General features: G+C 34.3%; 1 protein-coding gene and 1 pseudogene across 8 annotated transcripts in view; both read right to left on the minus strand.

The window, feature by feature from the left end:
* The window catches only part of PCDH15 (protocadherin related 15), a gene marked incomplete at both ends in the record, with an annotated part of 708,164 nt that overhangs the window by 419,946 nt on the left and 260,800 nt on the right, over positions 1-27,418 (minus strand). For all 7 annotated transcript variants that reach the window (XM_082854334.1, XM_082854333.1, XM_082854332.1 and 4 more), the window contains one exon: positions 17,015-17,170. In XM_082854334.1, coding sequence (XP_082710460.1) covers positions 17,015-17,170 — 156 coding nt within the window. The remainder of the gene's footprint in view (positions 1-17,014; positions 17,171-27,418) is intronic.
* On the minus strand, positions 24,045-25,089 carry LOC309971822 (myeloid leukemia factor 1-like; annotated as a pseudogene). Its single transcript has 2 exons — positions 24,553-25,089; positions 24,045-24,339 (listed from the first exon to the last, which is right to left on the minus strand). The product of its transcript is annotated as a myeloid leukemia factor 1-like (transcript).

Genomic DNA, 27,418 nt, shown 5'->3' on the forward strand with positions numbered 1-27,418 from the left:
AAGAGTAATTACACTTAAATTGAATTAAGCTTAAATTGAATATATATGTGTGCATATGTATTGATATATACATACAGAGAGAATATATATATGAAAGAACTCATTAAGTTGAAAGTTGTCAAACAGTTGAATACATGAATATTTTAAAACGGGTGAAAGATTGATTCCCATTTACATGCTTAAAGTAGAAAATGTATTTTTATGTGCTTTTTCTCTCCCCTTAATATCCTCCTTTTTTCTCTGTTACCCGTCTCCTGCCTCCCAGAATGTGCCTAATTCCTTGGAGGAGGAAAATAGAGACAAGTAAAAGGAACAAGGGCTTAGTCTTTCGTTCTTCAGAAGCTTTTGTGTGCTGTAGATTAAATGCTAGTACTCTCTATTTAAAGAAACTCTGTGAATGGGAAGGGCTCTAAAGGTCCATGATTTTTATTCCTTGAATAGTTAAAGATATTTACCAAGTTTCCAATACCATGGACCATATTTCTTAAAAAAATGAATTGTTTTACTTATATAAAAAATCACATTATGAAATATTAAAAAAAATTTTAAATGAACAAATCAAACAAGAACAAACACATAGATACAGAGAAGAGAGTCATGATTACCAAAGGAAAAAGGTGATAGAGAAAGGGCAAAATTGGTAAAGGGGGTCAATAGTATGGTGATGGATGGTAACTAAACTTTAGGTGGTGAGCACACTGTAGTGTATACAGAAGTCAAAATATAACATTGTACACATGAAATATATAATGTTATAAACCAAAAAAGAAAAGATTATAAACTACTAATACAGTCAACTCCTTGAGGCCAAGGACGATGTCTTCATAGAATATGAATTCAATAAATGTTTATAACTAATGCACTGTGGAAAAAAAGAAAGACATTATATGGGTAACTGATGGAGCTGGAATGGTAACTATGGATCAGAAGTAGTAATGTATCAGTGTTCATTTCCTGATTTCTGATGGCTGTACTTATGTTATGTGGGAGAATATCCTTATGTGTTGGAAATACACACTGAAGTATTTGGGGGTAAGAAGGACTCTTTTCAGTAACACTCTCAAATGGTTTGGAGAAAAAGCTTGTATTATTCTTATAATGTTTCTGTAAGTTTGAAACTATTTATACATTAAAATAAAATAAACCTTTCCTTGTTAAAAAAATCACATTATATCTAGAAATTATAAAGAAAACAGATATAAAATGTGTAGAAAATATTCTTAACTATATATGGAATCTCTCTGTTATGCTTCATCATGGAGACCATCTGTGCATTTAGATCTACCAGAATGGCTCTGAGAAGAACAGATGTTCAAAAATACATATATTAGGGCTTCCCTGGTGGCGCAGTGGTTGAGAGTCCACCAGCCAATGCAGGGGACACAAGTTCATGCCCCGGTCCGGGAAGATCCCACATGCCGCGGAGCCTCTGCTCCGCAACGGGAGAGGCCACAACAGTGAGAGGCCTGTGTACCGCAAAACAAAACAAAACAAAAATACGTATATCAAATGGAAACAGATGATATAGTCACAGTGAAATGTGAAAGAATAGCACAGAACTAAAAATGTGATCAGGAAAGTGAAAGCTCAAATTGAATAAATTCAGAGACATTTCACCATTGTGAGAAAAAGCTGAAGTTCTCAATAGCGTTCCACTAATTATTGCCTGTTTACAAATTTATTTTTGCATTTCATTTTGAAGACCCCCTTGGTTTTAAAAAAAAGTTATAGAAATATAACTATTTCTAAAAAGCATATTTCTAAGGCAGAGTTGACTTGTAAGATGGCCAGAACCTATACTAAGTATTTTAAAAGCATTATCTCTTATAATCCTCAATACAACATTTTAACATTATTTTTTGTTATTATATTTATTTTACAGTTAAGGAATCCAAGGCTGAGAGCTTCTGCCTAATATTTGGTAGATAAGGACTGCAACACAGATTATCTGGCTTCAAAGTGTTAATTCTCAAGCACTATGAAATATATTATTTCAAAATTTTTGCAATTTGCTATTAAGAAACTTTTGACAAGAAAAGAAAATGAAAGAGGAAATAAATAAAATTTGGCACATAACAGAACCAAGATATATAGTAATCCGAAATGATACAATTTGGATGATGTATTACATCAAAGATAATTTATGTTTGGCCCTAAGGAAAAATACTTTTGATATATTTTACAGAAAGACAAAGAAATCCAATTTAGCTTGTGCCTGTGTTTCAGAAAACGTGTATTAAGTAATTACTGCTATTGAAAACCGGTTGGTTCTCAGCAAGTAAATTATTTCATGAATCCCCAAATTCACCATTTCAGCATGCTAACCTTTTCATTAGTAATCAAAACTTTATTGCTAGTGTATTGCATAATGTCTGAAAAAGCACCCAGTAAATGCTCAAGGGGCAAAGAGAAGAAGGAAGAAAATATATCCAACCACAGTAATTTGCATTTTCATCAATGGTTTTCAACAAATCAATGTTTCATAAATCACTAATAAAAATGTTAGGTGAAGGTTTGATGAGGAACAGGATATTTACAAAGTCTTAAAGTCGTTTTCCACAAAATAGTTTTAATTACTTATTAATTATTAAGTACACAAAAATGAATAAATATAGTAGAAAAACCTGGCAAACACTGTCTTTCCAACATGATAAAAGCTATCATTACCAGAAATGGGACACACTGATATTGTGAGTCTCTTTTATTACATACTATGAAGAACATGCTATCACTTTTCTGGTATTTCTGAACAAAATCTATAATCATGAGGAAATACCAGGTAATTCTAAATTGAGAAATATTCTATAAACTGTCCCACTCCTGGAAATTATTAAGGTCATTAAAGTCAAGGAACTATTAAGGAACTAAGATTGAGACTAGAAAGACATGGCAACTAAATGCAATATGTGACCTTAGGTTGAATCTCTGACCTATAAAGGACTTTATTGGAAAAAAAATCAGCAAAATTTGGCATCTGTAGATTATATACTAATATTGCATTAATGTAATTTCCTGATTTTGATGGTTATATTGTAGTTATATAGATGAGTATCTGTGTTTTTAGGAAATACACAATGAAATGTTAAGAATTTAAGGGGTTTCATATGTGCAACTTACTCTTCATTGGTATAGAAAAATAGTTGGGACTTCCCTGGTGGCGCAGTGGTTAAGAATTCTCCTGCCAATGCAGGGGACACTGGTTCGATCCCACATGCTGCGGAGCAAATAAGCCCGTGTGCCACAACTACTGAGCCTGTGCTCTAGAGCCTGCGAGCCACAACTACTGAAGCCCGTGTGCCTAGAGCCTGTGCTCCACAACAAAAGAAGCCACCGCAATGAGAAGCACGCCCACTGCAGCAAAGAGTAGCCCCCACTCGCCACAACTAGAGAAAGCCTGCGTGCAGCAATGAAGACCCAATGCAGCCATAAATAAATTTACTTTAAAAACTAGTTATATATCTATATATGATATATATTTGACTGTATTGTCATACACAAATAAGCAATATACTGTATGACATTTATATATATGTGTATATGCGTGTATGTGTATACACACACATCTCTATCTGTTCATTTATCTATTAGAAAGAAAGATTATTTGACCAGTACTCTTCAAAACTGTCATCAAAAACGAAGAAAGTAAAAACAGATATAGTCCAGAGAAGACTAAAGAGACACGATGACTGATAGTACTATGGTATCATAGATGGGGTCCTGGGACAAGAAAAAAGACTAGTAAAACTAAGGAAATCTAAATAAAATATGGATTTGAGTTAACAGCAATGTTTCACTGTTGGTTCAGTAGTTGTTAAAATATGTAGCATACTAATGAAAGATATTAAGAATTGGGGAATTTGGAACTCTATTACTTCTATTAAAATGTTATTTAGGTCTAATTATTTCTGATGTTTACATAAATGGTAGAAAATGTGAACATAAACAGACCATTTCCATAATCATTTTCATTATAATAAAGTCTAAGCCTTAAACGTATCATTTACTATAAAAATATTTTTAAGGATAATAAAACTTTATTTATATTACATTTAGTTCTTATAAATACATAACATACACTTGAGGCAACCGTTAGCCAAAAAATAAGGGAGACAGAAAGAGAGAGAGAGAGGGAGGGAGAAAAGGAGAGAAAGAACAAAAGAGAGAAGAAAATAGAGCAAGAGAGAGGTTCTCATCTTTTCCTATGGTTTAATTTGGCTGAAGTTCAGCTTTGGGTTCCTGCTGATGGGTCTGATCATTAAAATGTTTTTAATCATTCACTTAAACCCTAGGAAAAAAATCAAAACATTTCAGAGCCCCCTTTTTAAAAAAATTAACTAGCATATTAACTTTATTAACAGGTATTGTTGAAAGACATGATCATGCCACATCAGGAGAAAGAGATATAACAACATCTGAAGTAAAATAAAAATTCTAATTAAACCAGCATATGATACCAGCTACCATGAAATACCCTCTAGGGTATGCCCACTAATCTACATGTAGTTGGGCAAGATGTTCATCTTGATATACTCGTCATTGGGTTACTTTTTATAATTCTTCATGAACTTAAAATCATTCAATAAAAAGTAATATATATATTCCAAAGGCTGTGTTCCTTTCTCTTAAAACTCTACCTAGCACATGATCATTTACTAAATTGTGAATCGAGATGATAATTTAGACCAAAGAAGCAAGTGTAAATCTTTTCAAATTAGTAATAATACTCTTCAGATTAATGGTGTTATTTACTCCTTACTCTTCCTTTATGTATCTGAGCTCCATCATTCTCTTGCCTGATGCACTTGTACAATATGGTGATCAAGCACTCGGTTTTGGAGTGAGACTGCCTCAGTTTCTCACTTAGATCTGCCACTTAGTAGCCATGAGATCTTGGGCAAATTAATAAATGCTTTTCTGTCTCAGTACTTTCTCATCTTATTGTGTAAAATGAAAACAATACACACAAATAATTTGAGTCTGTGTGTAGGTACAAGTAAGTTTTAAATAAGATTTAGCATTCATAAATGATAACTGTTAGAATTAATCAGTCAATACTGTTGTAATCTGTCCTGATTCCATTCAACATCAGGAGATATGATGCTACTAAATTGGCAAAAGATCTATGCAGAAATCTGTGAACTAATTTTAGATAAGAACAAATTTAAAATTAATCTGGTGTCAAGTTAGTTCCTAATGAGCATGTGAAAAAATCAAAGAAGAAAAATAAATACTAAAATTATTCAAAATCTAAAGTTTACAGGGCTTCCCTGGTGGCGCAGTGGTTGAGCGTCTGCCTGCCAATGCAGGGGACAAGGGTTCGTGCCCCGGTCCGGGAAGATCGCACATGCCACGGAGCGGCTGGGCCCGTGAGCCATGGCCGCTGAGCCTGCGCATCCAAAGCCTGTGCTCCACAACGGGAGAGGCCACAACAGTGAGAGGCCCGCGTACCGAAAAAAAAAACTTAAGTTTACAGACTTTTAAGATGTTAACCAGGACATAATTTGTGATATACTTGTAACATCAACAGTTATGAAACAACTTGACTGTTCCTGAAACCTAACATTGTTTCAACTGCTAACCTTTACCTTCCTAAATTGTAAATGGCATTTTAAATTTAGATTTATGAAGCATCCTTTAAAGTTTCCTATTATTAAGAACTTAGAGAACTTGATCAAACACAATTTATTAAATTGACTGTGATTATTTTGGTACCCCTTGCATCTGAGCTTCATAAAACTGTGCATGTAGAAAAATCTTGTTGAGATAAAAAAACATTTTGACTAAGGGGAGTCATATTAATGTTAGTTAATAAATATGACTACTTTTTCTGGGACATGAAAAGTATGGTAAAGATTCTTAAGCAGCGTATAGTCATATCCAAATAAGTACATAATTTGCCCCTAAAGTTATGAAAAAAAGGGCTCTAATTCACATAAATACGTAACGTCCCCCTAGAGCTACGTAAACAGTACTATAATTCAAATAGCTCATATTTACCAGGTTAAAAGAAAAAGAAAAACTGGGTTTCTTTTTTTGTCATCACTGTTGTGTCACCCTATATAATTTATCACAATCACCTGGAAAGATTTTACTCCTTTCTAAAATACTTCCCATGTATAAGCTTCTCAAATTTAACTCAAAACAAACTCTTACTTTCTAAATCATTCTTATCTCAGGAAAAATCAAAGTGAACATATATGTTAAATAATACTTTCCTGTTGCATGATTGTTCCATTTCTGCTTCCTTGAGAAGTCTATTAATACAACTCCTACAATGTGTCAGGTACTGTTCTACTCAAATAACAAAACAAAGTGCTAGCTCTAATAGTGATTCAATTCTAACAGGGTAGATATAAAATAAACAAATATATATATATACACACACACACACATATATACACAAATACATATATATGTATATATATCCATATGTAATATCAGGTTTAAGTAAGTGATCAACTAATTTCAGATTTTTAAAATTAGTTATAAAATATACAGGTGAGGTGCTATACACTAAAATCTGTGGACTTATTTTTCTTTCCTATTCTAAGATTTATTACATGTATTCATTAAACTCTATAAGGTAGGTTTCTAATATTCTCATTCCCAGTTTTTACATGAGGAAACATGTTTCTCTGAAACACACAGAAATTTTAATTTTTTTAAAGATAAATGCAATTTAAAAAATGGTAAGCCAGCTCTATCATAGTTGGACACTTGAGTTGTCTCCAGTTTTTGATTATTATGGAAATATCATCAACAAATCTCCTTACACATGCTTTCTGGTGGACATATGTACCACTAGAGCAGACCTGCTGAGTCACAGGGTATCTACTTGTTTACCTTTCTTTTCTTTTCTTTTAACATCTTTATTGGAGTATAATTGCTTTACAATGTTGTGTTAGTTTCTGCTGTATAACAAAGTGAATCAGCTATACCTACAATTATAATCACCATATCCACTCCCTCTTGCATCTCCCTCCCACCCACCCTATCCCACTGCTCCAGTGGCCACAAAGCACCGAGCTGATCTCCCTGTGCTATGCGGATGTTTCCCACTAGCTATCTATTTTACATTTGCTAGTGTATATATGTCAATGCTACTTTCTCACTTCGTCCCAGCTTACACTTCCCCTTCCCCGAGTCCTCAAGTCCATTCTCTATGTCTGCATCTTTATTCCTGTCCTGCCCCTAGGTTCATCAGAACCATTTTTTTTTTTTAGATTGCATATATACGTGTTAGCATACGGTATTTGTTTTTCTCTTTCTGACTTACTTCACTCTGTATGACAGACTCTAGGTCCATCCACCTCACTACAAATAATTTTACAAATAATTTTACAATTATTTGAATTTTACAAATAATTCAATTTCATTTATTTTTATAGCTGAGGAATATTCCATTGTATATATGTACCTCATCTTTTTTATCCATTCATCTGTCATTGGACACTTAGGTTGCTTCCATGTCTTGGCTATTGTAAATCGTGCTGCAATGAACATTGCGGTACATGTCTCTCTTTTTTTTCTTTTTTTTTTTTGTGGTACAGGGGGCTCTCACTGTTCTGGCCTCTCCTGTTGCGAAGCACAGGCTCCGGACGCGCAGGCTCAGCTGTCATGGCTCACGGGCCCAGCCGCTCCACAGCATGTGGGATCTCAGGCTCCGGACGCACAGGCTCAGCGGCTATGGCTCACGGGCCCAGCCTCTCCGCGGCATGTGGGATCTTCCCAAACTGGGACACTAACCCATGTCCCCTGCATCGGCAGGCGCACGGACTCTCAACCACTGCGCCACCAGGGAAGCCCCATGTCCCTCTTTGAAGGGACATATGCCCAGTAGTGGGATTGCTGGGTCAAATGGTAGTTCTATTTTTAGTTTTTTAAGGAACCTCCATACTGTTCTCCATAGCGGCTGTATCGATTTACATTCCCACTAACAGTGCAAGAGGGTTCCCTTTTGTAGTATAGTCTGAAGTCAGGGAGCCTGATTCCTCCAGCTGCTTTTCTTTCTCAGGATTGCTTTGGTTATTCAGGGTCTTTTGTGTTTCCATACAAATTGGGAATTTTTTTGTTCTAGTTCTGTGAAAAATGCTATCGGTAGTTTGATAGGGATTGCAGTGAATCTGTAGATTGCTTTGGGTAGTATGGTCATTTTCACAACGTTGATTCTTCCAATCCAAGAACATGGTATATCTCTCCATCTGTCTGTGTCATCCTTGATTTCTCTCGTCAGTGTCTTATAGTTTTCTGCATACAGGTCTTTTGTCTCCTTAGGTAGGTTTATACCTAGGTAATTTATTCATTTTGTTGCAATGGTAAATGGGAGTGTATCCTCAATTTCTCTTTCAGATTTTTCATCATTAGTGTATAGGAATGCAAGAGATTTCTGTGCATTTATTTTGTATCCTGCTACATTACCAAATTCATTGATTAGTTCTAGTAGTTTTCTGGCAGCATCTTTAGTATTCTCTATGTATAATATCATGTCATCTGCAAACAGTGACAGTTTTACTTCTTTTCCGATTAGGATTCCTTTTATTTCTTTTTCTTCCTTCTGCTAACTTTGGGGGTTTTTTGTTCTTCTTTCTCTAACTGCTTTAGGTATAAGGTTAGGTTGTTGATTTGAGATTTTTCTTGTTTCTTGAGGTAGGACTGTATTGCTATAAACTTCCCTCTTAAACTGCTTTTGCTGCATCCCATAGATTTTGGGTTGTCGTGTTTTCATTATCATTTGTTTCTAGGTATATTTTGATTTCCTCTTTGATTTCTTCAGTGATGTCTTGGTTATTTAGTACTGTATTGTTTAGCCTCCATATGTTTGCATTTTTTACAGTTTTTTTTTTCTGTAATTGATATCTAGTCTCATAGCGTTGTGGTCAGAAACATACTTGATACAACTTCAATATTCTTAAATTACCAAGGCTTGATTTGTAACCCAAGATATGATCTATCCTGGAAAATGTTCCATGAGCACCTGAGAAGAAAGTGTATTCTGTTGTTTTTGGATGGACTGTCCTATAAATGTCAATTAAGTCCATCTTGTTTAATGTGTCATTTAAAGCTTGTGTTTCCTTATTTATTTTCATTTTGGATGATCTGTCCATTGGTGAAAGTGGGGTGTTAAATTCCCACACTATTATTGTGTTACTGTCGATTTTCTCTTTTATAGCTGTTAGCAGGTGCCTTATGTATTGAGGTGCTCCTATGTTGGGTGCATATATATTTATAATTGTTATATCTTCTTCTTGGATTGATCCCTTGATCATTATGTAGTGTCCTTTCTTGTCTCTTGTAACTTTCTTTATTTTAAATTCTATTTTATCTGATATGGGCATTGCTACTCCAGCTTTCTTTTGATTTCCATTGGCATGGAATATCTTTTTCCATCCCCTCAGTTTCAGTCTGTATGTGTCCCTAGGTCTGAAGTGGTCTCTTGTAGACAGTATACATATGGGTCTTGTTTTTGCATCTATTCAGCAAGCCTGTGTCTTTTGGTTGGAGCATTTAATCCATTCATGTTTAAGGTAATAATCAATATGTATGTTCCTATGACTATTTTCTTAATTGTTTTGGGTTTTTGTAGCTCGTTTTCTTCTCTTGTGTTTCACATTTAGAGAAGTTCCTTTAGCATTTGTTGTAAAGCTGGTTTGGTGGTGCTCAATTCTCTTAGCTTTTGCTTGTCTGTAAAGCTTTTGATTTCTTTATCAAATCTGAATGAGGGCTTCCCTGGTGGCGCAGTGGTTGAGAGTCCGCCTGCCAATGCAGGGGACACAGTTTCGTACCCCAGTCCAGGAAGATCCCACATGCCGCGGAATGGCTGGGCCCGTGAGCTATGGCCGCTGAGCCTGTGCGTCCGGAGCCTGTGCTCCGCAATGGGAGAGGCCACAACAGTGAGAGGCCCACGTACTGCTAAAAAGAAACAAAAAAACAAAAAATCTGAATGAGATCCTTGCTGGTTAGAGTAATCTTGGTTGTAGGTTCTTCCCTTTCATCATTTTAAATATATCATGCCACTCCCTTCTGGCTTGTAGAGTTTCTGCTGAGAAATCAGCTGTTAACCTTATGGGAGTTCCCTTGTATGTTATTTGTCGTTTTTCCCTTGCTTCTTTTAATAATTTTTCTCTGACTTTAATTTTTGCCAATTTGATTATTGTGTGTCTCAGCATGTTTCTCTTTGGGTTAATCCTGTATGGGACTCTCTGTGCTTCCTGGACTTGGGTGGCTATTTCCTGTCCCATGTTAGGGAAGTTTGCAACTATAATCTCTTCAAATATTTTCTTGGGTCCTTTCTCTCCTTCTTTTCCTTCTGGGACCCCTATAATGAGAATGTTGTGGCGTTTAATATTATCCCAGATATCTCGTAGGCTATCTTTGTTTCTTTTCATTTTTTTTTCTTTATTTTGTTCTGCAGCAGTGCATTCCACCATTCTTTCTTCCAGGTCACTTATCCGTTCTTCTGCCTCAGTTATTCTGCTATTGATTCCTTCTAGTGTATTTTTCATTTCAATTATTGTATTGTTCATCTCTGTTGTTTGTTTTTGCGGTACGCGGGCCTCTCACTGTTGTGGCCTCTCTCATTGCGGAGCACAGGCTCCGGACGTGCAGGCTCAGCGGCCATGGCTCACGGGCCCAGCCGCTCCGCAGCATGTGGGATCATCCCGGACCAGGGCACGAACCTGTGTCCCCTGCATTGGCAGGTGGACTCTCAACCACTGCGCCACCAGGAAAGCTCTATCTCTGTTGTTTGTTCTTTAATTCTTCTAGATCTTTGTTAAACATTTCTTGCATCTTCTCGATCTTTGCCTCCATTCTTTTTCCAAGGTCCTTGATCATCTTCACTATCATTATTCTGAATTCTTTTTCTGGAAGCTTGCCTATCTCCACTTCATTTAGTTGTTTTTCTGGGGTTTTATCTTGTTCCTTCATTTGGTACATAGCCCTCTGCCTTTTCACCTTGTCCCTCTTTCTGTGAATGTGGTGTTTGTTCCACAGGCTGCAGGATTGTAGTTCTTCTTGCTTCTGCTGTCTGCCCTCTGGTGGATGAGGCTATCTAAGAGGCTTGTGCAAGTTTCCTGATGGGAGGGACTGGTGGTGGGCAGAGCTGGCTGTTGCTCTGGTGGGCAGAGCTCAGTAAAACTTTAATCCACTTGTCTACTGATGCGGGGGGCTGGGTTCCCTCCCTGTTGGTTGTTTGACCTGAGGTGACCCAACATTGGAGCCTACCCAGTCTCTTTGGTGGGGCTAATGGCGGGCTCTGGGAGGGCTCATGTCAAGGAGTACTTCCCAGAACTTCTGCTGCCAGTGTCCTTTTCCTCACGGTGAGTCACAGCCACCCCCTGCCTCTGCAGGAGACCCTCCAACACTAGCAGGTAGGTCTGGTTCAGTCTCCTTTGGGGTCACTGCTCCTTCTCCTGGGTCCCACTGCACACACTACTTTGTGTGTGCCCTCAAATAGTAGAGTCTCTGTTTCCCCCAGTGTTGTCAATGTCCTGCAATCAAATCCCGCTAGCCTTCAAAGTCTGATTCTCTAGGAATTCCTCCTCCTGTTGCCGGATCCCCAGGTTGGGAAGCCTGATGTGGATCTCAGAACCTTCAGTCCAGTGGGTGGACTTCTGTGGTATAAGTGTTCTCCAGTTTGTGAGTCACCCACCCAGCAGTTATGGGATTTGATTTTACTGTGATTGCGCCCCTCTTACCATCCTGTTTTTGCTTCTCCTTTGTCTTTGGATGTGGGGTATCTTTTTTGGTGAGTTCCAGTGTCTTCCTGTCGATGATTGTTCAGCAATTAGTTGTGATTTTGTTGTTCTCGAAAGAAGGAGTGACAGCACATCCTTCTACTCCACCATCTTGAACCAATCCTTGACATTATTTTTTAATCTAGTCTGAAAACTTTGTTTTTCAATTTGAGTATTTTCCCCTTTACTTTTAATGTAATTTTTGTACAAGATGAATACTTTTATTTTGAACAGTCTTAGTAAGTGTTCATAGTTTTCCTACCTATTCTATGTTCTTTTTTGTTTGTTCCCTTTCTTTATTTTGTTTGATTAATATGTATATTATTCATTATTTCATTCATGTTCTAGGCAACAAAAACATTAGACTGTATTTGTTGGTTATCTCCTGGTTTATAATTAGTGTTCTTATGTTTTAAGTATATATCTGTTCTTACGTTTTAAGTATATATCTTTACATGATATATAAAGATATACATACATATCCTGTAAAGTTATATACTTAAAACAAGATATATATATATATATATATATATATATCTTTTGCATCAATACCCCCTCATTCTCATACTACTTTGATTTTTATTGATACCTACTATCTGTCATATTCTGCAAAATCAAAAACAAACAAACACAGCAAAACACCTCACTTCGGCAATCTTAATTTACTCACTGTGGTTCACAAATCTTTATGTCTATTCGACATGGACTATTCGAGATCTAAAGACATTCCTTGCTGGGTTGCAACAACTGATATTCTCCTCAGATTGCAAATCTTCCCAAAAGTGTTCTTCTTTAATATATTCTCTCAGTAGGATCCTGCTATATTTTAAGCCAGAACCTCAAAGGTAATCTAAACAATATATAGTGTCTACACTTTTCTCCTTTACCCTCTGCAATTAACAGGTCATCTTTTCTCATTAATTTATCCACCTAATAGCCTTCCTACACCCTCTTTTTCCATTTTTATTCAGTTCAAGATTTTTACCTTGCATCTCTATTCAGCTCACCTCTTCAAAAAATTCTCCATCCAGCTGTGGGAATGATATCATAAATTGGCAAATCTGAATGCACTTATATTTTAAGCCATTTACTGGTTCCTTATTGCCTAAAGCTCCTCTTTATAACTGATGGTGCCTTTCAGGATATGACCCCAACTTGTTCTTCAGTTTCATCTCCTTCCATTCAATCCTTTCTTTTTTTTTTTTTTTTTTTTTTTTGCGGTACGCGGGCCTCTCACTGTTGTGGCCTCTCCCGTTGCGCAGCACAGGCTCCGGACGCGCAGGCTCAGTGGCCATGGCTGACGGGCCCAGCCACTCCACGGCATGTGGGATCTTCCCGGACCGGGACACGAACCCGTGTCCTCTGCATCGGCAGGTGGACTCTCAACCACTGCGCCACCAGGGAAGCCCTAATTCTTTCTTAATTTAAGCTTGTTATACAGAACTCCTTATATTTAAGTCAGCAGCAATCCATGAAATTTAAGCTTGTTATACAGAACTCCTTATATTTAAGTCAGTAGCAATCCATGAAAATAAGGTCTAAGTTAAACAAAACTTAAGTGATAGTAGAAACAGTTCACCGCATAAATTCAAAACACCATCAGGAGACAACAGTGCTGAAAACAGACATGAAGTATGTATTTTTGATTAGTATAAGGCCAAAATAGAAACATTACCATAATACAGTGGCATGCAATTTTATTTAAGACACCTTTTTTATTTATAGAATATTATTCAATTGCCATTTTTATACATCAAAAATAGTTGAACATTGGCAATTTCCTTGAGTCCAACCTTATAATTACATCTGAACTCTATTTCTCCAAGTTTCCAGGAACAAAGAAATAGAGTTCATAATTTTTATATATACCCTTGACGTTTGAATGGTACAGGTCCACTTACATGCAAATTTTTTCAACAGTAAATACTACATTACTACACAATATATGGTTCCTTCCTCCCTTCCTTCCTTTCTTTCTCTCTTTCTTTCTTTCTGACTGTAAACCATCTACCTATCAAGAGAAATGCAAGGAAACATTCTTTCAGAAAGTGCCAACAAATTATCTCCAATAAATCACATCATGTCACAGCAGCAAAGTACATTTAGTGTGATATTCAAGGTGACAAAAAGAACAAATTAATATTGACTAAAAAAACTGCCCATCTGTAATGAAATCATTAAAGACCAGGACAAATATAACCTCTATATTATCCTGAGATTAATTCTTCACAGGCGCAAGAAAACACTACGTCTGCCTTCACTTGTCCTTGTTTACTTTTTATTATGTCAAAAGGAATTTTTTGAAATGGGATGCATGTGTTATCAAAGACATCACTGCCAGAAAATATTTATCTTCCAAAAATTACTTAAGAATAATCAGCAGCAATTAGACTTTGCAATTTGTTCTTCGAACCAACAAGACTAATTACTTAATGATACAATTATCCAAAACTAATTGAGAGTCTCCAATTACCCAGAGAGAAAAAAAAATACTTGCAATGCTTTATGTCTCACAAAGAATTTTAAACCTTGGTAGCCAATTCATGTGCTGCTCCAGGTCTTGGTTTTCTCAGAGTTAATAAGGAGAGTGACTAAGCAGGACTTTAATTTTAGAAGCTCTTTTATAAATCTGTGATGATGACTTTGTTCCTATCTTTTGCATTCTGATGAAGTGTAAAATATTTTGACACCAACAGTCTCTTAAACCCTGAATGATTTTTTTTTTTTTTGAAAAGCATTTAGATCTTTCTAGTCTTAACTGCATTAACTGCATGCCTTATACTAAAAGAAGAAATAGCATGGAAAATATCTTGCAATCTTGCACAGAGTAAAATGTATTTTACTTAATTTTATTTTACAGGCAGCACTGTAGTTGCATTGTGTATATATATATATATATATACACACACACACACACACAGACATAGTATATATACACACACACATACATATATGCATACACATATATACATATGGGTATATATAAAATTGCAATGTATTTTCCCAGTGGAGAGATATAGATATAAAGATAAACCCATTCAAGCCAATTAAACTAAGAACTACTCAGATAAATGAAGGATGAGAAAAATAGCTAAATTTCATTTTTTCTTATAATAATGTTTTGATGTTTAAATAAACTTTGGACTCTTTACAAGAAAATAGATATGAGAGAGTATGAGCAAAATCAATGGAGGAAAATATCATCAATTACACACATTCTACATAATCAAACCATAGAATACATGACCACAGTAACAGTGGGATAGGATTGCCTCGGTTGTCTTTAGGAAATGCATTGAGAGAAAATCATAATTAGGCAGCTTTGTAAAGAAATCTTGCCTCTACAAATAATGTTTAAGATAAAATGTTTAATGTTTATATAAATTGTATCACTCTAACATTTATCCAGATGACATAGGAGTTTAGAGTTTGGAGAAACTGAAGATTGATCAATGTGTATAGCTGGGGATGAGTATAGAAATAAGAAATGAAAATAGATCATGTGTTAAATTTTAAAAGATGAATAAAACTTGGAGACTTGCAAGGTAGGGAAGATTCCATTCTAAGTAAACTGAACAGTGTGAGCAAAGCCAAAGAAATGAATATATTTGTAAGACATGAGGAAGTTAATCTGAACAGAATGAGGCAATATCAGAGAGAAATTGAAGTTAAGAATACATTGACAAAAGGTCAGATTATGGAAGGGCTTGAAAATCAGCCAGTGGAGATAGATGACATTTTTCCTGATAATAATGAGAAATTACACAATTTTTGAATAGGAGAGTGACACAATTAAAATAGTATTTGAAAAGGTTAGTTTTTCGCAAGGTGCTGAAAAAATTGGAAGGGGAGTGGAAGTAGTCAAATTACATAGGATACTTTGAAATCAAATTGAACTTTATAAATTTCTTTATGAAAAATGAACTAAAGACATGTATCCAACAACAGTTAAACATGGTACAGGAATGGATTTTAAAATTAGATATGTTGCCTAAGATAACTCATCTATTAGTTTATACTCAAAGCTAGCACTCAAACAAAAAAAGCAAAATCTCATTCAAAAAGTATGCTTTAGATGCTAAAATAATTAATCATGTAACATGATTAATTACATTAATTAGCATTTGTCTGTTTTAGCAGAAGCCTATTAAGTAAAAGTTAGCTCAAAAAGGTTGAGCATTAACTAACAAGTAATTTCGCCTGTTAAACTTTAAAAAGCTTTTATTTCTTTTATTTATTATTTTGTTTTTAGTAATACAATCTAGAAAGTCTCAGATTACAGGAAACATCATTTCTTCAATTTTTAGTGAATAGAAGAATGTTGAGGTAAATAAGATACATTTTAAATAATTTCAAAAAGCATGTAGAAGTTATAGGCCCAATGCTGTGTTTAATACCCAAATTATACTGACTTCCTCCTATAAAGTAGGTACATATTTTAAGATTAAAAAAAAAGACATGGAGGTAAAGATGATTTGCTAAAGTTTAGGCTATTAAAAATATAGTTCATTTTTTGTGTCTAAAGTACACCTAATAGATGATATTAGATACTTCAGAAATATTTTATAATTTTTTATAATATTTTATATTTTTTCTACAAAAAATTAATAGAGTAAGCACTATTTTTAAAAAATAACATAAAAAGGGTTCTTGGCCCATGGATTTTGGTTCAAAGGGAAAACAAAGTAAAACAAGAAACAACAAAAAAGCATGTTCTAATAAAAGCAATAATACTACTTTAAAAATATTTTTAAATAGTTTGATAAGGATTTTCTTATAAGAATTTAGCTTTGATTTATATTAAAATATTTTTAATATGCCAGAACTTGATTTTAAAATTGAGAAAATAACTTTAAATTAATAAAATCTCAAATACATATTTTCTTCTAGTATTGAATTACTGCTACCACCTCAGAGATACAAAACAAAAATCTGTCTCATTTTACAATGAGAATAAATAGCACCCGTTGAGCCTCAGTAAGCGTGTATGTATTTAGATTCAGGCATTAAGTTGTTGAAGATGATTAAAAAATGCCAACATTTTGGCCATTATTATAAATAAAGCAATTTTTTTCCTGTAGCAAAGTGAATTCCTGAAATCGTATCAGAAGTCACTCAGACCTTATTTCTTCTAAAGCACTATTTTTTAAAATGTTTTCTTGATATTTTTAAACAGTTAAGATTGTTATTATAGAGGAATAATTTCAAAATATTTAAAATATACAGTCAATTACATATATCAATAAACAGGAAGCAGAGAGTAGTGGATAGAAACTGACCTCATTCACTGTGGCGTAGTAGCTTTCATGCTTGAATGTGGGTGAGTTGTCATTTCTGTCTCTCACCACGATTCGAACTTCATGGTAGATAACAGTACCCACTTTTTTGTTGATGCACTGAACCTGTACCACGATGGAGTGTATGTTCATTGGAGGCTGCAACACAGAAATTGCATCTTTTTAAAAAAATAATTGAAACTGAAGCATCTCATTACTGTCAAAGTATTTGTTTAATAAAATCTTCTATGTTTATTCACTTTTAAATGATAGTAATCTATAAAAATTGATCCATTTTGCCTTATTTTAAGGAAAAGTGAAGACAATCATGATTATTTCATTGCTTAATTTTCAAAATATAGGGTCTGAGGTAGTATTATGTTCATAATTAGAAAACTGGTGATGAACACAATCACAAAATTAATGTCTGATATTTGATGGGATGCCACAAATTTTGTCCTTCCAAAAGTCAAAGAAGCAATGACATAAACTTCTAATTTATAAAAACAATGTATTAATGATAATATACATAGGATAGAGAGACTGTATAACATGGTATATCATTTGTTTAAATCTATATTTTTGCTAAAATATTAAACGTTCATATCTGATAAAAACTAAAATATAGATAACCAAAAGAAGAGAATCCATTCACAACCCAATCAAACTTCCTAATTCTATACAGTTAGATGTTTATTTTGCTAATCTTTCCCTCTTTCCAAATATACATCTGTTTTATACACACACACACACACACACACACAAATATCATCCCATGTTTGCAAATACAGATTTTCTATAGCACTTTGATGTATACTACTATGAAGCTATATTTTGTATTCCATCATAAGTCTATAGCATAGATGGTCTAAGTAAAAACTTATAATGAGATGTTTATTATTGTCAACTTTTGTCATTACAAGCAAAATGTTTATACCTTGGTAAACATACTGTACATAAATATGTGCTAACTTTAATTATTTTTTATGATAAATTCTTATAAGGGGAGAATTGTCATCAAGGGGGCATTTATTACTCAGGTGCTATGATGAAGGGCTTGCAGAAGTGGGATACACACATCTCTGACTCTAGAGTTAAAGTGTTTAACACCACAGAATATTTCTTTGTGATTTTTAAAATATTTTTGAGTTTATAAAATTTTCTTTACATATAATTCTATCAGTATGATCTATTCTGACCACCCTGTTTAGAATGCCATGCCTCCAGTCTGCTCTGTCCTTTCAACTTTCCCCCTATTTATTTACTGTTTTTACTACATTTCTCACGCATCACATGGCATATTACACATTTTATATATTTGTTTGAGTTTGTCTCCCTTTACTATACTGAAAGCTTCATAAAGCCTGGGGTGTTATTTTGGTCATGACTAAATCTCTCTATCCAGTAACTAGTACTGTGTTTAGAACAAATGACTGAGTACTACCCGAGTTGTACTGCTGTGCTTCTAGCCTTAGTTCCATAACCTACTAATTGTATGATCTAGATGCAAACTCTCTCTGTGCTTAGTTTATTCACTTCTAAAAATGGGGATAATACTAAACACTGACATGACATAATCATAATAAGTATAATATGAACTTACCCTGTGCTAGGCACATATTAATACATAACAGATGTAAACTATTTTTTACTTATAAAAAGCTAAATCTCCAAAAAAGTAAAAAAACATGAATCTAAAAAAAATACAAACTGACAATCTTGAATTATAAAACAAATAATTAAATATTTGGATTAAAACCAATTTAAAGATATAGCAATGATTACTGGAACTTAGGGTAGGTTCATTAAAAATGTCACCTTTCTAATGAGTAGACTGTTGTAGAAACTATACCTAACCTAAAGAAAACATTGTTTAATATCAAGATATTTTTATGGCCAATAAAGAGAAATGCAATCAAATTGTATTGTACCTGGCTGAATAATTGTATCTAGAAAGAATAACTTGAAGCATCATTATCATATGGAGGAAGGTCTCTAGTGAAGTACCATACAGATCTGAGTTCTAATGTCTGCCCCAATTCACTTTTAATCACTGACATATATAAATGTGTTAAAGCCATGTGTGTAAAATCTGTGAATGCTACAAAGTTCAGAAGGATATATACTACATTTAATGATAAAAGACAAGGTTCAAAATCATTTTATCAGAATAATAAGTATCAAAAATCTACACTTCTACAATAATAAATTTAAATAATCTTATTTGTATTAGAAAAAAAGTTAATTGCCCAAATATAGTAATAAGTGGCTACAAACATTAATATGAAAATATAATTGTAAACTTTTGAGTTTTAAAAAATTTTGAGTTGGCATGTAAAGATGAGTTTACATGCCAACACTGTAAATGGACTACTAGAATAATAATACAAACTACTTCATATGCATTAATAATAGATGAAGAGATAGGTGGATTACAATAAGCACCATTTTATGGGCAAATTGGAAGTGAAGTCTAATCATCCTGAGAATGTGTGATAAAATTTGAGATGTTTAAACTAAAAATCACAAGATTCATCAGACATCTGAATGGTTGTTATGAAAAGATAAATTAGTTTATTCATTGTAGTCTCAGAGTATAGAAATAAGAACAATAAATAAAAAGTATTACAAAGCATATGTTTTCAATATAAGTAGAGATTTTCTATTAATCCAAAGTGGGTCAGAATAGAATGGACTATCCAAAAAATTAAGCCCCATCACTGAAAATCTGCAAGCTTGAGACTAAAAGATAACTTAAAAAGACTAGGTCTTAGAAATATTCTGGAAAGAATTTAAATTATATGACCTCCATTTTTACTACCAGTTTTAAAGTCTTTGCTTTAATAGGCTTGTTAAGAAAAGTACTGCATATTTCAATTGTAAAGTAAAAAACAATAAATACTTCTACTATTAGCCCTTGGCACACCTCTCAGAAGACAATCAGGTGACAATTTATGTTCTTCTAAAGTTATTTATCTTATAAATATTGTGAGAGAGACCTATAAAACCATTCCATATCAACTTCTAACTCTATAGTAAGTGTTAGCATGGGACAGAAAGGTCACAATCTTTGTAAGTAGAGGATCAGATGTAGTGTGCTGTGACTCAGCGCCACTTAGTTGCACTAAGTGCCCATAGATTAGATATAACCAGGTCACCTGGAACTCTTGTCACTGTCAACTTTAGTCCCCTATGCAACTGTTAGTAGCATGGATAGAACTTAGCTTGCAATAAATTCCAACCATAATGGATCATGATGAAGGCAAGAATTCCCTGTGGCTAATATACAGCATTCACTGTAATCTCACGTTGGAATAGAATCTATTCTGCTCTGTAAGAAGGTCATAAATATACCAAAGACAGTTCCACCAAGTCTATTAGTGAGAGTTTAGGGAATCTAAAATGCTTAGGAATGTGTTAGGGAAGTTTTGGTTTATTTTTAATAGCTGGGTGGCAAAAATAAGTCATGGCAATTCTATCTTCTCTGATTCTCTTAAATTGCTTCATTCATGAAACAAATCAGAAAAAAAAATGCTGTGTATAAACTGTTTGGGGGTAATTATTTAGGGTGATTACCATTCATATATACCTAGACATGCAAACTATTGTCCAAATTTAAAAACAATTGTTCAGCATAGTACTCTGAATGTATATTTGCATATCTGTATGTTAGTACACATGTGTGAATACATTTTGACATACATAGATAAAGTTCAGGAATGATATGAACACACCGTCACACCATACAGAAAAATAAACTGAAAATGGCTTAAAGACTTAAATATAAGACATGACACTATAAAACTCCTAGAAGAGAACATAGGCAAAATATTCTCTGACATAAACTGTACCAATGTTTTCTTAGGTCAGTCTCCCAAGGCAATAGAAATAAAAGCAAAAATAAACAGATGGGACCTAATCAAACTTGCAAGCTTCTGTACAGCAAGGGAAACCATAAACAAAATTAAAAGGCAACCTACAGACTGGGAGAAAATATTTGCAAATAATGTGACAGACAAGGGCTTAATTTCCAAAATATACAAACAAATCATACAACTCAACAACAAAAAAACAAACAACTCAATTGAAAAATGGGCAGAAGACTAAATAGACATTTCTCCAAAGAAGACATCCAGATGGCCAACAGACACATAAAAAGATGCTCAGCATCACTAATTATTAGAGAAATGCAAACAAAAACTACAATGAGGTACCACCTCACACTGGTCAGAACAGGTATCATTAAAAAGTCTACAAATAATAAATGTTGGAGAGGGTGTGGAAAAAAGGGAACCCTCTTACACTGTTGATGGGAATGTAAATTGGTGCAGCCATTATGGAAAAGTGTATAGAGGGTTCCTCAAAAAACTAAAAATAGAGTTGCCATATGATTTAGCAATCCCACTCCTAGGCATATATCCAGACAAAACTATAATTCTAAAATATTCATGCACCCCTATTTTCATAGCAGCACTATATACAATAGCCAAGACATGGAAACAACCTAAATGTCCATCGACAGATAAATGGATAAAGATGCTGTGTGTGTGTGTGTGTGTGTGTGCGTGTGTGTGTACACACACACGCACACACACACACACACACACACACACTGGAATATTATTCAGCCATTAAAAAGAATGAAACAATGTCATTTGCAGCAACATGGATGGACCCAGAAATTATCATACTAAGTAAAGTAAGTCAGAAAGAGAAAGACAAATACCATATGATATCACTTATATGTGGAATCTAAGTACAACAAAAATGAACATATCTATGAAACAGAAACAGACTCACAGACATAGAGAACAGACTTGTGGTTGCCAAGGGAGAGAGGGGTGGTGGAGGGAAGGATTGGGAGCTTGGGATTAGCAGATGCAAACTAGTATATAAAGGATGGATAAACAACGAGGTTTGACTGTATAGCACAGGGAACTATATTCAATATCCTGTGATAAACCAGAATGGAAAAGAATAGGAAAAAGAATATATATATGTATAACTGAGTCACTTTGCTGTACAACAGAAATTAACACAACATTGTAAATCAACTATACTATACTTCCATAATTTTTTTTAAATGTTGGGATTGTTATGAACACAATTTTTCACTATTCAAATCTTTTAGAAGTTTGCCCAGAGTTTTGAGATAAGTATAACAGGACTGTGCCAGAATTATATTTTTTATTGCAATTTGAATTATTGATTTTATTGTGACCACTATTATCCTATGTCCAATAGTGAATAGAGAATATTGCTCATGAGACAATAATTATAGACTTTAAATTAATAGACTTTAAAACAAAGAGTATAACAAAAGACAAAGGCATTACATGATGATAAAGAGGTCAACTAAATAAGATATAACATTTTTAAACATATATATACCTAAGAGTACCTAAATATATAAAGCAAATATTAAAAGGCATAAATAGATAAATTAACACTAATACAATAATAGTAGAGGACTTTAATTCCCCACTTATATCAAATGGATATCATCCAGACAGAAATGCAAAAAGGAAACATTGACCTTAAATGACACATTGTATCACATGGACTAGATAGGTAGCAATAGAACATCCCATCCAGAGGAGCAGAATTACCTATTCTTTTAAAGTCCACATGGAACATTCCCCATAATAGATCACATGCTAGCCAAAAAACAAGTCTCAATAAATTTAATATTACTGAAATCATATTGAGTTATTTTCCCACAACAATTGTATGAAACTAGAAATCAATTACAGGAAGAAAACTGCAGAAAATACAAGCATGTGGAGACAACAACATGGTACTAAAAAAATAAGCAATAGGTCAACAAAGAAATCAAAGAGGAAATTTAAAAAAATACCTTGAGAAGAATGAAAATATAAACACAACTTTCCAAAATCTATGGAACACAATAAAAACAGTTCTAAGAGGGAAATTTATATTGATACAGAAAAATATCAAATAAACAACCTAGTTTTACACCTAAAGGAATCAGAAAAAGAACAAAGCCCAAAATTATTAGACGAAAGGAAATGATAGAGATCAGAGTGGAAATAAATGAAATAGAGACTAAAGGGCAATAGAAAGAATAATGAAACTAAGAGCTGTTTTTTTTAAAAGAAAACCAAAATTAATCTTTAGCCAGACTCATCAAGAGAAAAAGAGAGAGGGCCCAAATAAAGTAAATTAGAAATGAAAGAGGAGAATTTACAACTAATATCATAGAAATACAAACAATGATAAGAGACTACTATAGATAAGTTTATGTCAAAAACTGGACAACCTAGAAGACATAAACAAATTAGAAACATATAATCTTCCAAGACTGAATACGGAAGAAATAGAAAATATGAACAGACAAATTACTAGTGATGAAATTAAACGAATAATCAATAAACTCCCAACAAACAAAAGTATAGAACCAGAAAGCTTCACAAGGGAATTCTACCAAACATTTAAAGAGTTAATACCTATCCTTCTCAAACTATTCCAAGACAAAATACAAATGAAAGGAATGCTTCCAAACTCATTCTATGAGGCCAGCATTACCTTGATATCAAAACCAGACAAAGACATTATAAAAAGAGAAAATTAGAGGCCAATATTCCTGATGAACATAGATGCAAAAATTCTTAACAAAATATTAGCAAACTGAATTCAACAATATATTAAAAGGTTTATACATCATGATCAAGTGGGATTTATTCCAGGGATGCAAGGATGGTTCAATATTTGCAAATCAATCCAAATTATACACCATATTACCAAATGAAGGATAAAAATCATATGATCATCGCAATAGATACAAAAAAAGGATTTGACAAAATTCAACATCCATTCATGATTAAAAAAAAAAAGACTCTCAACAAAGTTGGTAGATTGGTACTATAGCTCAACACAATGGCCAATTTTTTTTTTTTTTGCTAAGAACATAGTATTGATTTAACAACAAGCGATTGGTCTTACATGTATTACTATGCACCATTACTTTCTCTGTTCAAACAACCAAAACTAAACAAATCAAATGCAATGCTATTTATTTTTTGTTGATTTTCACAGGTGATCCTTTGATGTTGAGTTTGTCCACAGAAACATTTGATCTTCTCCCACGTTCAATGGCTGGACTTAGATGAAATTTCTCCCTTCTTTTAAGTTCTTGGGATCCTGAATTCTCATGACCAATGCTTCACATCCTAGAGTTTTCTAGATTGCACCAGTGTCCCCTTGGTTGGTACTTCAGAATCTCATTTTGCCACTCATCATCAAAAGCATGAACATCACTTTCATTCATATTGACGAACTCTTGATTGACCTCTTTATCTCCAGTCTTGCTGTTCTTTGACTTTTTCTTTTTTTTTTTTTTTTTTTTTTGCGGTACACTGTCCTCTCACTGTTGTGGCCTCTCCCGTTGCAGAGCACAGGCTCCGGACACGCAGGCTCAGCGGCCATGGCTCACGGGCCCAGCTGCTCAGTGGCATGTGGGATCTTCCCGGACCAGGGCACAAACCCATGTCCCCTGCATCGGCAGGCGGACTCTCAACCACTGCATCACCAGGGAAGCCCTATTCTTTGACTTTTTAATGACATGAGTTTGGTCATGAAGGTGATGACCAACAGCCATTTTTTCTAGTCCACTCTCAAGAATCTCTCAGTGCCCTCCTACTTTCTTCTATTCCTCCTGGAGCCCTGCGAGTTTGAGTTGAGGTCTGGAAAATCTTTGGTTGTTCATCTCCTACTTTGGAATAAGTCATAACTGAGGAAGAACTAAACAAATGTCCATTTGGATCCATTGAAAAGTGACCAAAGTTTCTTTGTAATTCCTGCATACTGTTTCGTATATTTAACATTATTTGGTCCATTGACTGAAGAGGGTTGACATCTGTACAAGTCAAGGAGTTTTCTCCATCCTCATGTCCCATACAGTTACAAGCTCTTCCTCTACCATCAGAGATGCTGAACATGTCTCTTCCAAAAGGTTCAGAAAAATTTCTCATCATCTGTCGCATACTTTCTCAGTGTGCCATAAAAGAATCAGAGAAGAAGGGATCATCCTCAAAGCTGCTGCTCAGCATCCCAAACATCCTGGCTCTGTCTCAGGTGGCAACATTCACGGACAGACTGGAAAACGATGCAACTTGCCGCGGCCGCAGCCTGAGCCAGCCTGTTCAATAATGGCCATTTATGACAAACTCACAGCTAACATCATACCCAATGGTGAAAAGCTGAAAGCTTTTCCTCTAAGATCAAGAATAAGACAAGGGGGCTTCCCTGGTGGCGCAGTGGTTGAGAGTCCGCCTGCCGATGCAGGGAAGTCGGGTTTGTGACCCGGTCCGGGAGGATCCCACGTGCCTCGGAGTGGCTGGGCCCGTGAGCCATGGCCGCTGGGCCTGTGCGTCCGGAGCCTGTGCTCCGCAAAGGGAGAGGCCACAGCAGTGGGAGGCTCGCATACCAAAAAAAATAAAATAAAATAAGACAAGGATGCTACTCTCACCACTTTTGTTCAACATAGTATTGGAAGTCCTAGTGCCAGCAATTAGACGAGATAAAATAAATAAAAGATATCCAAATTGGAAGGGAAGAAGTAAAACTGTCACTATTTGCAGATGACATAATACTATATGTAGAAAACACTAAAGACTTCACAAAAAAATTACTATAACTAATAAATAAATTCAGTACAGTTTCAGGATACAACAAATTTAATATACAGAACACTGTTGCATTTCTATACATTAATAATGAACTATCAGAAAGAGAAATCAAATAAACAATCCTACTTGCAACTGCATTAAACAGAATAAATACCTAGGAATAAATTTAACCAAGGAGATAAAAGATCTGTACTCTGAGAACTCTAAGATGTTGATGAAAGAAATGGAAGATGACACAAATAAAAGGAAAGATATACCTTTTTTGTGGACTGGAATAATTAATATTGTTAAAATGCCCATACTATCGAAAGCAATCTACAGATTCGACACAATCCCTATCAAAATAATCATGGCATTTTTCACAGAACTAAAACAAATAATCTAAAAATGTGAAAAGGGGATGATATCAGAATAAAATGAATACACTTAACTTTGGGGGAAAAATCACTCCTCTGTTTTATTTTGTTTCATTTTTCTCATGTTACTATAGACATGTGCTAAATTTTAAAGACTGGCCCTTTACCTATATATTTATCTCTAAATCTACTGCACAGTTTATGAAAGAAAATACTGAATTAGCAAAACTTTGTTTCTTTTCAGCTCTAACATTCAATAATTCTGTAAAGCATCTATACTCAGCTAACTTTAAATGATACTGTATTAAAAATACATGCTCTATCTAGTTAATCTTGCCTTGATCTTACATTTGGTATTACTATCTGGCTTTTCCTCTCTTCTTCCTGATTTCTCTGTCAGTGAGGGCTCTACCATCTTAATTTTGTAACAGAAACCATTTAATCTCACACTTTGAATTTCTGGATTGAGGGCATTCTTAATTAACATTATTATTTTTTACCCTGAACTGAAAGCATTTTCCTCATCAACCTTTCTCAACTAATGCTGCCAGGAAAGAAAATAAAGGCATAACATCTTATTATTTATCTGTCACTCCTTCATGGTCACAAATTCTATTTGGAAAAAAAAAAGCTGCAAAGTGCCCCTACTCATAGAAGGCCCGGCCCAAGTCCTGTGTCTATTTTAATTCCGGTTTTGTAAGTCCCACCACCCTGTAAGAGTACTTGTACAAAATGGCAATGTTAGATCTTTGTCATGACGTTCTTTAACTATACAGGCTTGAATTCACTTAGATAAATAATTGTATATTTATCTAGATAATTATATATAATTATAAATAAATTATCTAAATAATTAGATAAATGTTTAGAACATCTTTTATTTACTATCTTGTCATTCTTTCAATAAGTTGATTTGCCAATTGGTAAATACATTGCAAATATGTAAGCATATTTTTGTTTTCTTTTGTTTTGTTTTTCTTTACAGATTTCCCTCTGCCATATTCATTTAACATTTAATATTCTTTAGGTGTCCTATTCTCCAGCATCTTTAGCTAATTTCAGGTAGGTGTCCAATGACAACACTTTAATTTGTAAAACATCTTTTCAAGTTTAACTTAACCATAGCATTTCTAATCCAAAAGAACATTTTAAATGGAAAGGAAATTATTTTTGATTATTGTGTTAAAAAACAAGCCTGGATGGTTCTTTAAATGATACGTGTGCACATTTTTGTAATTATTTCTTTCAGGTCAAATCAATTTTTCAGTGTATTCCCATGATACTATTTCAGTTTGCCCAATGTCCAATAAATGCTGCCCTTATCAGAAATTAAAAAACAATAATACCAAGGAAACAGATAAGTATCTTAAAAAGTGAAGATGCTTTTTGGTAAGTAATTAAAA

Source organism: Leucopleurus acutus (genome assembly GCF_964270905.1).
Source record: "Leucopleurus acutus genome assembly, chromosome: 14".
In the NCBI taxonomy this organism is placed as follows: domain Eukaryota; kingdom Metazoa; phylum Chordata; class Mammalia; order Artiodactyla; family Delphinidae; genus Leucopleurus; species Leucopleurus acutus.